Source organism: Heliconius melpomene, chromosome 2 (assembly GCF_056956725.1).
Source record: "Heliconius melpomene rosina isolate 202511_hmr_F chromosome 2, ASM5695672v1, whole genome shotgun sequence".
In the NCBI taxonomy this organism is placed as follows: domain Eukaryota; kingdom Metazoa; phylum Arthropoda; class Insecta; order Lepidoptera; family Nymphalidae; genus Heliconius; species Heliconius melpomene.
In genome coordinates, this window is record NC_140390.1 from 7023597 (window position 1) to 7040584 (window position 16988).

Sequence of the window (16988 nt, forward strand, 5' to 3'; positions counted from 1 at the left end):
GCACCTGCGCCATGACTGCTCTCAACATATACTATATTAAATAATTAATCTTACAATGAAATTAAATTAATTCTAATATAAATTCTAAAAACATTTAAAAATATAACACAATTTAGTTATTGACAACACTGACCTATTTTGCTGCCTTTAAGGTGAAGTATGTTTAAAATTCCATTTCATTCTAAATTACTAAGCTTTTTTCGTTTTATTTATTTCACATAATATAATATTCTAGCTTCGTTTTCTACATTTAGACTTCCTCGATTAGACAGATTCCAAAAGTCAAGGATTCAAATCCTGATACGCATTCAATTAATGTTTATATTAAATTGTGAAAAAAAGTTTTAAGTGTTGAAATAATAATACATCTTTCCTACAAAAAAATATTATTATTATTATATATTCCATTAAATAATAAAATAAAAATAAAAATATTTCATCTTTTCAATTAATCGCTCAGACCTTGATGTAAAGCACGGCGTTGAATTCCGCTAATTAACATGCATTACCTACAGAATTAAGCGGAAAGTGGAGAGCGGAGTGCTTAACACTACGCTCCCTGCGCCTAACCTACAACAATAAATAGCGGGATAAAGCGTGAAACTGAAAAAAGAATAATAAAAAAAATTAGATCACATTATTTAAAAGTCTTGAGAGTTCTTACTAGGCCTATTAAGTAACCTTGCATTGTCTGGATCAAAATCCCGTGGGCTCTATTGTCTCTATGCAAATAAGAAATATAGAAGACCTGGCGTCTGAATACCATTTTAGAAGAATATGAATTACGTGATATATTTTTGAAATATGTAAGGAAGCCGTTTGGCCGGTAGGATTGTAGGTCTTCGGTACGGTCTTCTGAGACCTTATTAGCTGCCCATCTTTCTATTCTATTTTTATTATGTGAAGATTTTTTGTTGGTAAGATACTAAGAAGGAAAGTCTTTATAGCTTATTTTTTTTCTTTTTTTTTAGCTTCACGTTATATCCTGAAAATAGCAGTGTAGCTCTATAGACTATGGACTTCAGGTTCCCTATGGACTCTGGGAACCTGATGTTAAGAGATTCAAAGACACTGCCGTTCCCCACTTTCAGCCAAATTCTGGAGGAATTAAAAGCCGTGCTTTGTCTCATTACTACAGGGAGAAATAGAAAATGTTAAATATTTCAATCCCTCAAGTGGGAATCGTACCCATAACCATCACGATTGCGGCAACACGCTTATGCCCTAACTTAATTTTTAATTTTTTTATTATTATTACCAAAATCATTAGATTTATTATTTTCCACATTATTATTATTATTATCATTTGTATGCATATAGCTTAATGGCGTTAGCGAACATGGCGTCATACCGTAACGTCTCTATGGAGTTTGTTTTCTCCAGAGTATTTGTTTAATCCATTGATAGAATAGTAAAAAGAAGAAGCTTAGGGTAGGCTGTAGGGTCTATTCTATTTTAGTGCTATGCATATTTTTTTATAATTTTTAGCTTAGCTTTTGAGACGTGTGTGTTGACTGGCGCAACTGAACGCCGTATTTTGTCTTGTTACCGAGCCAGAGATTCCCCCTAGTGGGAATCAAGCCCACAATTGTCACAGTAACAGTAACACTGAGCAATTGTCACGCCACGTCGGCCTTAATTTATAGATTTGAATCAGCTTCACGCTGTATCCCGCACACAGCAGGGTAGGCAGAGGTAAACTAGAGCTAAGACATTCCGTTCCCCACTTTCTGCCGAATTCTGAAGGCATTGCGTGTTGACTGGCAGAACTCAACGCCGTACTTTGCCTCGACGCCAGAGTGAAGAAATGGAAATATAAACGTAAATAAATATTTCACTTCCTCGAGTGGGGATCGAACCCACAACCGTCGCGTTACAGTCACACCCTGGTGACGGCCTCATATATGTCGATTTAAGTCATAGTTAGATACCTTTCCATAATAGGTACAATATTGTTTAATATCTTACTTAAAAACAAGTAGTTTTGTCTTAAAAGCACTTGATTATAAAATTCTTTTATAAGTAGATATTCTTATAAAAAAAAAAGTTATTTTCTTATAATAAAAATAAAATAAATAATTCAATAAATATAAAAATGACTGAAATGAAACTCCTTATAGAAATTGTATTATTTATTTATTCAGATGTAAAAAAAAATGTTACAGGAACTTTCTTATAAAAGAAACAAAGTATGGAGATCATGTTATGTTTTATATAATTAGTGGTTTTTTATACAATATTAGTTTAGCACAAAAATTACATACAACCAAAATAGATGCCTATATTACATACTATTTCTGTAGAAATCTCTGGAAATTATCTTTTTTTGTATCTTCACGCACAAAGCAGAGTAGGCATAGGGAACCTGAAGGAATTGTGTATTGAGTGGCAGAACTCAACCGCGCGTTACCAGAGCGAGAAAATAAAATTATTAAATATTTCAAAGAAAACTCTGGATCCCATATTCTATGCTCTGATTCCAAATTCTCGACCCCATAATCTCTGGAATCCATATTTTCCTTCAGCTCTCTTTCACCAATAATTTCGACTGTGTGTTGTTTATCATTAATTAGAATTAACGGTAACTAACAATTAAGAAATACACAATATGAGTCACAAACATAATTTGTCAAAAAAATCAGGTACTGTTTATAGATAGTATTGATTTAATACATTGTTTATGAGTTATATTTTTTTTAGCTTCACGCTGTATCCCGCACATCGCAGGGTACGCAGAGGGAACTTGTGTTGAGACACTCTGTTCGCCACTTTTTGCCAAATTCTGGAGGCGTTGTATGTTGAATGGCAGAGCTCGACACCGCGCTTTGTGTCTTTACCAGAGCGGAGAAATAAAAGTATTAAATATTTCATTTCCTCGAATGGGAATGGAACCCACCCAGTGCGTTTACCGTCTCACGCTAGGGCCACTGCGCCACCAGGGTTCAAATAATCATTTTGTTATATTTAATTTATTAACTTTTATTTTTTAATCATTCATGATTTGCACATAAAATGCATACTTATGCATAAGTAAACGAAATTTTTAGTTCGTATAATGCAAGATACGAGTACATATAAAAAATACAATAATATATAATGGCATTATTATTTTAACAATACGTTAAGAAGCAAAAATAAAAAAAATACACAGATAAAAAAATCTTAATTATTAGATATTTTAAAGGAATTAGAATCATACCTACATATATGGTTATACATAAAAATATTTGTCCGTTACTTTCAAAGTTCTATATGCACCTTGAGGTCCTTCATCTAAGTCATCCTGCCTATGAAGAGATCGACAAGAGTGGGTCCGAGTGAGCATGTCGTATGAGGAGTTCCTGGTAAGACGTACTGTGCTCTTGTGACGTGTTCGTTTCACTTCCGGTTTTAATTCCGTTTCGTAGAACTTCCGTTCCTCGAGCTGCAGCCATTTTGAATTCAGCAGAAGTTTTTTTGTCCATTCATCTGGAAATGTATAATAACTTCGTAGATATAATTCTGATAAGTAAGAAAACTCATGTATTTTTTTTTCTGAGAAGTCAACTGTTCTGTTTTTCCGCTGTGAAACTCTGCGAAACACAACGCCGCGGTTTCTCTTCTTACTATAAGCAAGGAAATGAAAATAAATCATTGCTCCGAGTGGGAATCGAACCCTCAACCGTCGCGTTTGTAACCCTGATTGTCAATTTACTTGTTTACTTAAAAGACTACCTATATAAAATACTTACCATTAAGATCCTTCATAGCTCCAGCCTTACCACCATATTCGTAAGGCAAACCTTCAGGAGGAAAATAATCACTGCTCATCGCGTTAATTTCTTCAGCATCAGAATGCAAATGAACGATCTTGCGTCGCCATGGATACAGTCCAAGGTGTAACAGCACCAGAGACATTGTCTTTAAACGATATGTATTTATTATGTGGACTTCAGAAAATTTGATAGGGTAGGCTGACTGAAAATAAAATGGAGAGTTAAATTAGTAAACATATTTTATTGTTTTCTTAAGGAATGGAAATTAAAAATTTCCATAAATATAAATGTACGCAATTAATATAGTTAAAGGATTTCATTTTATTACAATAAACAACTTTTCATATTCAAATACTAAGTTTGTAATAATTATTTATTATATTTTTAGATTTACTTAAATTATCATTAAATATATTTTTAAGTAAAATTTAAAATTATAATATCTAGTAGAGCGTATACTAAAGGATCCTAACGATGCCCGTTATTGAATTTATTTTTTTTAGATGCAACAACGACGTAATTGCATTATTTAAAAATAAATTAAATATGTCAACGTATGCGGAAAGACTATTTACTCTGGTAGGCAAAGGGAACCTAATGCTAAGACACTCCGTTCCCTTTCCGCCGAATTACTCTCATCTCACGTTGCTTCAACTAAAAGTTTCAAATATAATTATCTACGATACAAATTTTGGATGAAGATTGAATATAACTCGCCTGTGAAAAACTTTTAGCAATGGCGACAGCTTACAGAAACTTTAGTTAACGAAATTTAAACTTTGCTATTAAAGTTAGAGACCATCGTGCTCTGTGGGACACTGTGAGTTCGAATTTATGGGTTCGATTCACTTTAGAGATTAATATTATATTATATTTAAATCTATATATATATATATAAAATTGAAAGGTCACTCACTCATCACGAAATCTCAGAAACTACAAGTGCTAGGAATCTCAAATTTTGCAGGAGCTATTTATAGGACGTACGTGCTCGGTAAGACAGGAATTTGCAATATTCGACTTGTAAGGGGTTGTTTTTGGGGTTGAAAGTTTGTATGAAACTTCGTTACTACAAATGCTAGGAGTATCAAATTTTGCATGGACGTCACTTATAGGACGTAGGTACCCATGGAGATGAGAAATTAATAATAACGTAGTTCACGCAGGCGAAGCCGCGGGCGGGCCGCTAGTTATAGACAAACGGCGTTAAATTCCTCCATTAGACTTATTTCTTGGTTTCGAGTGGAAAACATAGATAGGAATATTTTGACACTAGGATATCAGTACCTACGTTAAATACTTCGAAAAATTACCTTCATGCACCAAACGAAATCCTTCCAATAGGAGCCCCGGAAATGATTTTTGAGATAAGACGGTTGTAAGTCACTGACATCTATAAAAACAATCTCATCGCCGGGTGTAGGGTCCTCTCGAAGTCTGAAATTAAAAAAAAATAAGAATCAAATTATGATCAAAGACCGGCGTTCAGTTCCACCACTCAACACGCAATGCCTCCAAAATTCGGCGGAAAGTGGGGAACGGAGTGTTTTAACACTAGGTTAGGGAACCTGGGAAGATTACCCTGCTGTGTGCGGGATACAGCGTGAAGCTGATTTATTTTTTATTTATTAAGATTAGGTTATAACGTCAATAAATACAAAATATTAATAGTACATTACAGGAGATCAATAATACTGGAAAAAAGTCTTATGATGGAAATACCAAGTAATGTAAGCTTTAAGATGCGCTCACCATCGATTACTTACAAATAATAGCAGATATTGCTAATTAATTAATTAATTAATTATTGGCCTAACCACCGAGGACGCAAAAGACCGTGCAAAGTGGAGTAGATTGAGTAGGAAGGCAGACCCTAGTAATAGTCGGGATTAATACCAGGAAGAAGAAGAAGAATAGCAGAAATTATTTGGTTTATAGACATTTAGTTCATTTTAAAAACATTTTAGAAGTTTTAAATATTTTTTTAAATATGAATAATACTGGGAAAAGTTAGGTGAAAAAAATAGTTAATAGTTATAATAAACACGATTTTAATTATTAGAAAATCATGTTAACTAACCGGTTAATTTATAAATATCAATATTAATTAGAGCAATTTAGTAATTACATATTTCAATTACCTATAAAAAACACAACGTCAATAGTATACATTACAGGGGAAGACCCCGATTGACCTTCGAGAACACATGAATCGGATTATACCGGAAAAAGGTTACGAAAAGCAAGGGGACCTCCCGAAGGGCATGTACGGAGAGAAGAGGTATGCGGAGAACGTAGAGTTTGGCTCTGTTCCCTCTGGCTATCCCGCTATACCACGGGATATTATCCCGTTGTTTTTACAAAGACTGGCCTCAATTAATTAATTATTACTTTTCACTCAATTAATTATTAAATATCAATATTTCACTCAATTAATTACTCAATTAATTAATTAATAATCGTTGCAGGTAATAATCATAACAAACGATACCAGGCTATCATAAGTTGCTAGTAGCTCACATAACGACTGCCATACTATCTATATTTGTATGTACATAATACATGGCTTCACTCTAATGAATGAGAAATCAATGAAAACACAATGTAGGCGCAATGTTCACGTTAGCTGTGCGGTTGGTAAACAGGATTTTAATTACTAGGACATCATGAATAGTGTAGTGGTTTACGCTATACGTTAATTTTGAAATTTTAATACTAGTTAAAGCAATTTAGTAATTATATATTTCAGTTAGCTATCATTGTTTTCTTAGACATTTCATAGGTACATACATACGTGTATTGTATTTATATGTTAATATCAATTAAATGTTAAAATCACTTAATTGAGTCGTGTCGATTCATACTCGAGAAAATTTATATATTTCTGTTTTCTTCTGGTGTGGGGGCAAACCACGGTGTTGAGTTCCGCTGCTCAACACACAATACCCCTCGAATTCGGTGGCAAAATGGATAAAGGGGCGTCCTTAACACGAGGTTTCCAGGTTCCCTCTGTCTCCCCTGTACGGGATACTACGTACTGGGTACAACTAAATAGATACTTACATACATTGGTATGTTGATGTACTAATGACAATCACAAGTAGGCTGAGAGAAACTAGTATTGAGACACTCCGTACCCTACTTTGATACCAGAGCGAAGAAATGAAAATATTAATTAATAGATAATAATTCATTCCCAGTGGGGATCGAACTCACAGTCGTCGCGTTACAGTCACAGGCTTGCGCCCCTGCACTACGAAGGTCCTTGTAATAATTATTAAACATAAATAAATATTATACATTTTATTAATACTTTTTTTACCAAACTCCATTCTCTTTGCCTTAACTAACATTTTGACAAACAAACATAAACAATTAACGTGAACTACAGTCTACAATACAATACATATTCAATTTAAGTTATTTCTTATAGAGTAATATATTATAATACATGCTGACCTTATATCCAAGATCATGAGCCAGCGAGCCAGCAAGGCCTTTGAAGAGAGCGGCCGCTCCTGAGCAGTGGGTGCGGGGAGTCTCACCATTGTCATCCGCTTCCCACTCATTGAACGTGCTCTGAGAGGTACTATATATCTGTAATTAAATAAAACAATCGATAGAGGACAATGTGTTTAATGTAAGGACAATGTGGTTAATGTAAATGTTATAGATTGTGGGTTCGATTCCCACACATTAAATATTTTAATTTAATTATTTCGTTCTGGTAACGAGGCAAAACGCGGCGTTGAGTACCGCTACTCAACACGTAATGCTTCCCAAAATCGGCAGAAAGTTGGGAACGTAGTGCCTTAACACTAGGTTCCCTCTGCCGATTTAATTTAATTTTACATATTAATTAAGCATTCGAATACTATTTCTATAATAATTATTAGAACAACATAACACAGTATAATACATACACATCTTGACAGCTAGATAAAATATCTTCATCATCAGGGTGTCTCTTGTGCCACAATTCCGTCAATCCTCCAGGACCTCGAGCCACGTAGTACTTTCTTGCCCTTTTAGCTGCATCTATCTCACTGCCATCGCTGGTTGCGTGAAAAATGTTTAAAATTGCTATTTCTTCGTCCGATGTGGATCTGGTTAGGTTATCGTGAGCCCATCGTTCACCAAACGACGCTGCCGGAGACATCCTGAACCTGAAAAATAAATGTAAATACTTTAAATGTGCAGATCGTGGATTCGATTCCCACTCGAAGAAATTAATTATTTAATATTGCCATTTTCTAACTCTGGTCACGAGGCAAAGCGCGGCGTTGAGTTCCGCCACTCAACACCCAATACCTCCAGAATTCGGCAGAATATGTGAAAGTGTCTTAACGGGAATGGAATGTCTCAACACTAGGTTCCCAGATTTTTTCTGCTTACCCTGATATGTGCGTGAAGCGAAAAAAAAATTGTGTAAAATTTTAATTCGCTACAAATTTATGCGATAAGTGGTGTTTGTTAAACAAATTCTCTACGCTGAAACTAAGACGAAGTTGTTATACTTAAAAACTTCTTAGGTACAATTTACATAACATACTCGTATATGAATGTACTCGCGGCCCGCCCGCGGCTTCGCCTGCGTGAACTACGTTATTATTAATTTCTGTCTCTACGAGTCCTATAAGTGACGTCCGAGCAAGTTTTGAGACTCCTAGCATTTGTAGTAACGAAGTTTCATATAACTTTCAACCCCAAAAACAACCCCTTAGAAGTCGAATATTGCAAATTCCCGTCTTAGCGAGCATTTACGTCCTATAAGTAACTCCTATGCAAAATTTGAGATTCCTAGCACATGTAGTTTCCGAGATTTCGTGATGACTGAGTGACCTTTCGATTTGATATATATAGATATAGATGTATGTAAGTTCTGCAATACCTACGTAACATTCAAAACATGTGGTTCCCTAAAAGGAATATTATTTTTTTAATATTTGCATACATTTCAATCTATCAAAGTTTGGTTATATGTTGACGCGTCTTTTCCCTATACGGTAGAAATATTTCCGCGTAAAATGTTTTCCATGTTAACTGTACTTATATAGAAATGGTCCTATGACATAAGATAAAGCGATCGTATAAAAATATTTTTTACGACCTTTTTACGTTTACTTTATCATATGGTGCTACTGTAAAGACGAAGGTTGTGGATTCGATTACCATTCGGGGGAATGAAATTTCTAATATCTTTTATATGTTTGCTCTGGTAACAAGGAAAAGCATGGCAATGTGTTTCGCCATTGAACACGCAAGAATTCGGTGGATGTGGGGAACGGAAGAGTCTTAATGAGGAACGGAGTGCTTCAGCACTAGGTTCCCAGGTTCCCACTGCCTAAAAGTCAAAAGTCAAAGTCAAATATCTTTATTCCATAAAAATGCTTAACATTTACTTGGACATGTCATAAAGTAGAAAAAAAATGCAAAATAAAATAACCAAAAAAAAAATGTGCAATTTTGACTTGAAAAAAGCCCGTTCAAATGGTTGAGCTCATGAGAAGATACAGGCAAAGAAACTCATGGCCACTCTTTTAAATGCCAACATTTGTTACAAATTACAATTTACAATTTTAACTTAGAAATAGAGCAACTCATTTCCAAACATCTTTATCGCGAACATAACCTTTAACAGAGTAATATGTTTTTTGGCAGAGCCTGTGCTTTACCACTTTTTTAAATTTGTTCAGTGATAAATTAACCACGTCGTTTGGAAGTTTGTTATAAAAGTGTATACTTTGACCTACGAATGAGTGAGACACTTTATGGAGCCTAGAGAAGGGCACAGCAAGCTTATTTTTATTTCTTAAATTATGTTTATGGAGGTCACTGTTTTTATTAAATTTATTAATATTTTTATGCACATATACTAAGTTATCATAAATATATTGGGAGTGTAGTGTGAGGATGTTAAAGTCTTTGAACTTATTCTTTAGTGACTCCCGTGGACACATTTTATAGACTGCTCGGACAGCCCGTTTTTGGAGCACAAAAATGGTATCTATGTCAGCGGCACTGCCCCAAAGTAATAGGCCGTAAGTAATAGGCCTACCCCACTTTATGTAAAAAAGAATTGTTATACTATAACGCTTCATCTTTACTTTTGCACTAAAGACGACATTTCCAATCTTTTACGCGAAAGAGGTTCGAAGTACAAGATGTACTACTTTTTCATTTTCGATGTTTTAGATGTAAGCTATAAAGGGGAAGCTTCAATGTATCATCATATATCTATTTATATTCATAGTTTAAGCTTGTGATAGTGGTATTTGACTATTATATAGAAATTGTTAGGCAGAGGGAACCCGGCAACCTGGTGTTAAAACACTCCGTTTTTATTGAGACACCTCCGTTCCTCTTCCTCGTACGCTTGTGCCAATGCCGTTTAGCCTCATATTTAAGAGATGTTACGATACTTCATCTTTGAAAAAAAATTCTCATAAGCTAATCGAACTTGGGACTTTCACATGAGATATTAAATACATAGTTAAATATTACTGTTAAAATATATGACTATTAGAATTAAATATAAAAATACATAAATAAATAGGTATTCTGTGGAAAACTAGCATAAAGTTAGATCATACTGGATGTACTTGAAATATTTATTAAGTCTTTTTCGCCGATTGAATGTCAGATCGATAAAGAAATGTCCTTGACTTGTCTGAGTTAGTGGTTTTTTTCTCCTTATCTTTGTTTATTAGGGCGTAAAGTAGACAGGTGATATAGGAATAAGAGGAGATTTTTTGCTATCTTTGTTTGAGATGACCTTCGTAGTACAATAATGGTGAACATGAATATTAAAATTGAAGATAAGAAATATAGTAACGAAATACTGTACTGGAAGCCAGTCATGGCGCAGCGAGCGGGGGCAGTGACTGGTTGTAGGTTCGATCCCCACTCGAGGAAATTAAATATTTAATATTTTCATTATATCGCTCTGGTATCAAGGCAAAACACAGCGTTGAGATCCGCCACTCTATACGCAACCCAGAATTTGAGGAAAAATAGGGAGCGGAGTGTTTTAATACTAGGTACCCTCTACCAAACCTGTACCATGCAGAATACATGAATCAGAGAAACAGAAGAATTATTTACCAAATTTGCATTCACATAATTGTCACGGCTCTCAAATCACAAAGGTTTTTGTCTCGTGACGGTTGAACTCAAATGTCACTCCATCCTATCACGTTTATCCTTGACATTAAACGTTAAATTGTGATAGGCAATAGCAATAGTTCAAGTAAGAGGTGCTTTGGGTAGATTGAAATTTGATGTCTCGCCATCACATTTTATTTACTGAGATGTTAAATAGATTATTTAAAAAATGCTTTCAATTTTATGAGGCCAGGCGTGGCGAAGGGGCATGGGCATGTGATTGTAAATGCGAGACGTTGTGGTTTCGTACATATCAGGGTACGCAAGGGGAACCTAGTGTTAGGAAACTGCGTTCCTTATTTTCTACCAAATTCTGAAGGCTTTGCGTGTTGAGTGGCGAAACTCAACGTCGTTCGTCTCGATACCAAAGGGCAGATATGGAAATATAAATTTGAAGAAATATTTCATTTCCTCGTGTTGGGATTGAATTCACAACCAGTGACTTCAATCCCAACACTACTACGGTTACAACACGGTTTCTTGCTAATACTCGAGCCTCTGCGCCAAGACTACCAATTACGGTAATTACCCAATTAATCCTTTAACTATGGCTATCACGGCAGATAAAACGAGCTGAGCTCATATTGTACATATATACATATAATCCATATAGTTTATCAGTTTATATATACGTAGATGGTTTCCTTGCGAGATAATTTTTTTTACATATATATGGCAAAAATATAACCTAAATGTTTGCCTGTATTCCGTTCAATAGCCCCACCTAGTGTTAAGAAAATTGGTTCCCGTTAAGACACTTCCGTTCCCCACTTCTCGCCGAATTTTGAGGCCATTGCGTCTTGAATAGCGTAACTTAACGCTACACTTTAGCTCGAAAAATTAAAATATTAAATACTTAATATATAGAATACAAACCCGCAACCAGTCGCGTTTAAAGTCGTAAGCATGTACCCTTGCGTCATAACGACGCGACGGCTGTGAGTCGGATCACCAAACGCGAGAATTAACGGCGTTGGGTTCCGCCATTCAAAATAGATATAGTCATCGTCGTCATCTAGATGTACTTAGATGTTTAAATAATACAAAAAGTCATAATACAGGTAAAAGTTGTGAGTTCGATTTACGAGATTCTCACTCGGATAAATTAATTATTTTCACTTCCTAAAGACCTCTATAACCAGATACGCAGCGTTGAGTTTCGCATCTCCAATCACAATGTATAAAATATTGGATGATGTGTAGGAAACGAATATCTTAACACTAGGTTCCCTTTGCCTACCTTATTATACCTTTGCGGAATATAACCAAAGCTTAACATATTAAATAGATATTTTAGTTCTGAAATAATGTGCTAATATTCGTGAGAAATAACCATGTTTTTACAATCAATTATAGTATATATTTGCTAACTCTAGCGTGTATATTGAAAATAACATAAAAAAAATCAATAAGGAAGTTGCTTACGAATGAATATTGCACACGATTTTAATATATTTTTTGTTAATAGTTCTTATTGAGAATTTTATAAATGTATTCTTATTTGAATTTTTAGGTAAAAAAATAAATCTGCAACACGCTGTATCCCGCACACAGGCAGGCACCTAATGTTAAGACCTCCATTCACTCCATTCCTCACTTTCTGCCGAATTCTGGAGATATCGCGTGTTGAGTGGCGAAACTCAACGCCACGCTTTACAGAACGAGGAAATTAAAATATTAAATATTTCATTTCCTCGACTGTGAATCGAACCCATAACTTCTCGCGTTTACAGTCACTAATATGTTTACTACTTTAGACCGCCGTGGCCCAGTGGTGCTAACTAATTTAAACGCATCGTTATGGGTTCGATTCATGGTGAACTTCGTGCCTCAGTGCCACGGCTGGCCTCAGTTGTGATTGAAAATTCTACATAATTTTTAAACTTAAGATGAAAAGAAAAATATTTAATACTTTATATTTATAATCTAGCGAAGTGAAGTAATCTCCAGTGTATAAGGCCGTTGCCACTTACAAGGCGATTTCCTGCATTGCGTTAGGTTTTGTTTGATTTCTTCTATATAGTAAATAATTATAAAATATAACTTGCTTATTATAGTTTGCCTTATCCTAATTTATGTTTCTATATATATGTAAAATTATCGTTACACTTTATCCCGTATAGCGGGATAAGCAGAGAGATTTTTTTGGGGCAATGCTTGTTAAGTGGGAAATGAAAATAATTTAAATATAAACGAGGGAATGACGGCTAGTGAAAAGAAAGAAATGGCATAATATTCCATGTTGAGTATAACGAAATATTGGCAATGATTTTCACTTCCACATTTAAGTAGTAAAGGCCCCTCGTGCTAATAATTAATATCCCTATACCCGTCCCCTACTAGGATATCCTAGTAGGGGACGCAAGATATTAATTATTTTAATTTGTTTACTCTTGCATATTATTTAATTTGAATTCTCACTTATGTCAATGTCAAAGGCATACATTAAAAATAGTTTTTCATTAAACTTTATATATCTTATATATGTTACTATGAATATAAGAACAGCCTAGCTTCAGTGAAGCGGCTTCCCCTAAGATATCAAAGCCTTATATGAGAAACCCTCGACATGAGCTTTTCAATATCGTACAACAGAATATTGTCCAAGCCGTAAAATGTGTATAGAGGACGTTTTATTAAAATATGTGCCGCTTACGGCTACTGGTTATCACTTCGTATTTTTCGCAGCTTTTGTCATATTTTTTTAGTAAATCTCCTTATTTTTTTACTTAAAATTAGCTAGGCAGAGAGAATTTGGGGACCTATTGTAGAGACATTCAGTTTCCACTAAGATACCTCTATTTCTCGTCTTTCTCGAAGCATCGAGTGGTGAGTCGCGGAACTTAACGCTACGCTTTCTTTGTTACTAGCGAAAAACAAAAGAAAGTATAATATTTTTTTTATAAAAATATTTCATTCTCTCAACTGGAAATTAAACCTATGTACAACCGTCTCGTTTACAGTTTCATCATGATGGCTTCAAACCTATTTTATTTATATTTTAAGCTTTTATTGTTATATAAGTAAAAAAACCAGGTGCGATTCATAATTGATGGATGACCATAAAAGTGAAAAAGCCAGTTTAAAAACAGTGTCCAATGAGCGGTGCGACCTCAATGATATTTTATTACCTAGAGACAGGTTAATAAAAGGAAGTATCCTTTTATTTTGATGATTAATGACAATATAAAATACTAAAAGAAAAATTAATATACTTTAAGTTTTTAAAAGAAATTATTTATAGTGATAAAAAATTGGTTGCTTTTTATTAATATGGAATTAAACAAAAGGATGTACTAAAGTAACTGTACGGCTCCAAGTAGGTTACAGTTCAAGCTTAACCATTTAATTTTTGTCGCCACTAAAAAAAATTATAATAAAATATCTTAAGAACCTTGAAAAAAGTGATAAACATTGTTTTTATAACATAAACTAATATGGAATTATGCTACCAAAATTAGTTTCATGTATGGGAAAAATCGTACCTCCATTTTAGTCGCAATTAGAAACTCGTTAAGTGCGTGTTACGCGTAGAAAACAAACTTGCCATAACCGCGTGTTAATGTTTATAAATTGCTTCTAATTAGATTGAATTTCCATATAAAATATCATACAACCATAAGTATAACAAAAGGCAAAAGGATTACAGGCCCTCCAACCAGGTGGACCGACGACCTCAAGAAGACAGCGGGAACCCGCTGGATTCAAAGGGCGCAGGATCGGACGGAGTGGCGAGCATTAGGGGAGGCCTATGTCCAGCAGTGGACTTTAAAAGGCTGATGGATGGATAAGTATAGTTAGAATTTCAATAGAAAACGAGGGGGATGCCCGAATACTAAACAATAAATATAAAAAAAATATTAAGCAATTTATTTCTTGACTCATCCAAGCTGTCACATTCGATGAAGGACACACAAAGAAAATGACTCACTTCAAAGACAACTAATATTTCATAAAAATCCGTTATTTTTCACATAAATAACATTTACGTTAGTTTAGAAGTCACTGACATTAGCTAAACTAGAGTCGATGTCGTACCATTCGCAAATACACCGTTAAAACGTTATTATGAAAGATATTATTATAATGTTTTTGTTATCACGTGTGTATTCAAAAATCAAATTAAATCAAATTAAATTAAAGCAGCTTCACGCTGTATCCCGCACCCAGAAGGGTAGGTAGAGGGAACCTAGTGCTAAGACACTCCGTTCCCCACTTTCTGCCGAATTATGGAGGCATTGCGTGTTGAGTGGCAGAACTCTACGCACAGCTTTGCGATACCAGAGCGAAGAAAATGGGAATATAAACGTAAATAAATATTTCACGTCCTCGAGTGGGATTCGAACCCACAACCGTCGCGTTACAGTCACACCCTTGTGCCGCTGGGCCGTGACGGACTTCATACATATGTATGTATTATGCAATTTTACGATTTACCGTTACTTATGTTAATTATTAAATTAGTAGAGCCGTAAAGTAAAAGGAATTGCCGTTTATTTTTACATTTTGATTTGAAATGGTGAAATTAGTTTCTCCACATACAATTTTTTGGGTGGCGCAGGATCACAAGCGTGCGACTATAAACGCGACTGCTTGTGGGTTCGATTCCCACTCGAGGAAATGAAATATTAAATATTTAATGTGTTTCGCTCTAATAACGAGACAAAGTACGGCGTTAAGCTTCGCTACTTAACAAACAATCTCTCCAGATGTGCGGAAGGGATGGACATGGTTTCTTAATTTGGACTTAGTGACACTAGGTTCCCAGTTTCCCTGTGCCTATCCTGCTATGCGCAGGATACAACGTAAAGTTAAAAAAAAAATCAACTATCGTCTAAATATTTATTTTTTTTATTTTATTCAACATTAATCAGAATTTACAACAAAATATATTACAATTTCCATTATAATAATAATAAAGGGTATATAATCCTTTGCTATTTTAGTGCAAATATTCTATTGTATTAGTACTGTGGCCTTACAATTAATACAATCTATTTGAGCTGGGTATGAATTAATCATGATATATGGTTCCATATAATTTTCATGGTAATAAATACATATTATATTAGTTTATATTATGTCATTAAGATTTGCTTTGTTGTAGATATATTAAATGTGATTTATTAGGAAATCGCCCTATTTCCAAAATGGGGAATTCCCTAAACAAGCAAAAAAAATGGAGGATGTTATATATGTATATCTAAGCCGTTTTTACTCACTTCATGTAATGTAAAATATATATGTTGTTAAATACTTATAAACAAATTGCTAATTAAATTATTGTAAATTTAAAACAACATTCACTTATTTTCTTAAGTTTCCTTTACAAATATAAGTCTAAGATATTTGTAGTAGGAACTACCTTGAAGATTAGACTACCTTACTGCGACAATCTCTATACTATAGTCCGGCACATGTTGACATTTTTAAACAAAGTATCAAAATATTTTTTAATTATTACACTTAATAAAATACACTAATTATATATCTTGAAAATGCAATTAAAATTTAATAAAACCCTCTTTTATCTAATTCTTAGGCAGTATAATTTAAGGTGTAAACAAAAATAAAAACAGAATAAATAAAAACAAAAGAACATACCGTTCAGCACGTAACAGCACTGCGCGTGCGCACGCGCCTGTGAACACTGTCGTTGTACTTGTATATTTACTAGTGAGTCATTGCCTTCACGTCTCCTTGACCTTAGCGAATGTTTTGGGATTTAATTTAAAGGTTTTTTTATGGATTTTTCATAATACGATCTAAATTAGATGATATGAGAAATATTTGAAAAGGTAGAATAGAATAGAATCTAATAAATAAACTTCGCGCTGTATCCCGCATACAGCAGGATAGGCAAAGGGAACCACAAGACAGTGATAGACACTCCGTTCTCCACTTTCCTCCGAATTCTGGAGACATTGCGTGTTGAGCGTCGGAACATCCATCCATCCATCAGCCTTTCAACGTCCACTGCTGGACATAGGCCTCCCCTAATTCTCGCCACTCCGTCCGGTCCTGCGCTCTTTGAATCCAGCGGATTCCCGCTGTCTTTTTAAGGTCGTC

The 16988-nt window shown here is 34.5% G+C and overlaps 1 protein-coding gene across 1 annotated transcript; it reads right to left on the bottom strand.

The window, feature by feature from the left end:
- Positions 1–2120: 2120 nt before the first annotated feature.
- On the bottom strand, positions 2121–16587 carry LOC146540640 (uncharacterized). The gene is made up of 6 exons (XM_085201305.1): positions 16524–16587; positions 7679–7921; positions 7215–7352; positions 5069–5192; positions 3732–3957; positions 2121–3468 (listed from the first exon to the last, which is right to left on the bottom strand). Exons 2-6 carry the CDS (start codon positions 7912–7914, stop codon positions 3212–3214), a joined length of 981 nt encoding a protein of 326 aa, XP_085057431.1. The 5' UTR covers positions 7915–7921; positions 16524–16587; the 3' UTR covers positions 2121–3211.
- Between the last annotated feature and the right edge of the window lie 401 nt (positions 16588–16988).

Bases quoted from the DNA above. Each gene is read 5' to 3' on its own strand.
- LOC146540640 (XM_085201305.1), bottom strand. From the start codon at position 7,914: ATGTCTCCGGCAGCGTCGTTTGGTGAACGATGGGCTCACGATAACCTA. The intron at 7,353-7,678 runs GTATGTATTATA...ATTTAATTACAG, and splicing joins TTATCTAGCTGTCAAGATGT to ATATATAGTACCTCTCAGAG. The intron at 3,958-5,068 runs GTAATTTTTCGA...TTTTATTTTCAG, and splicing joins ATTTCGTTTGGTGCATGAAG to TCAGCCTACCCTATCAAATT.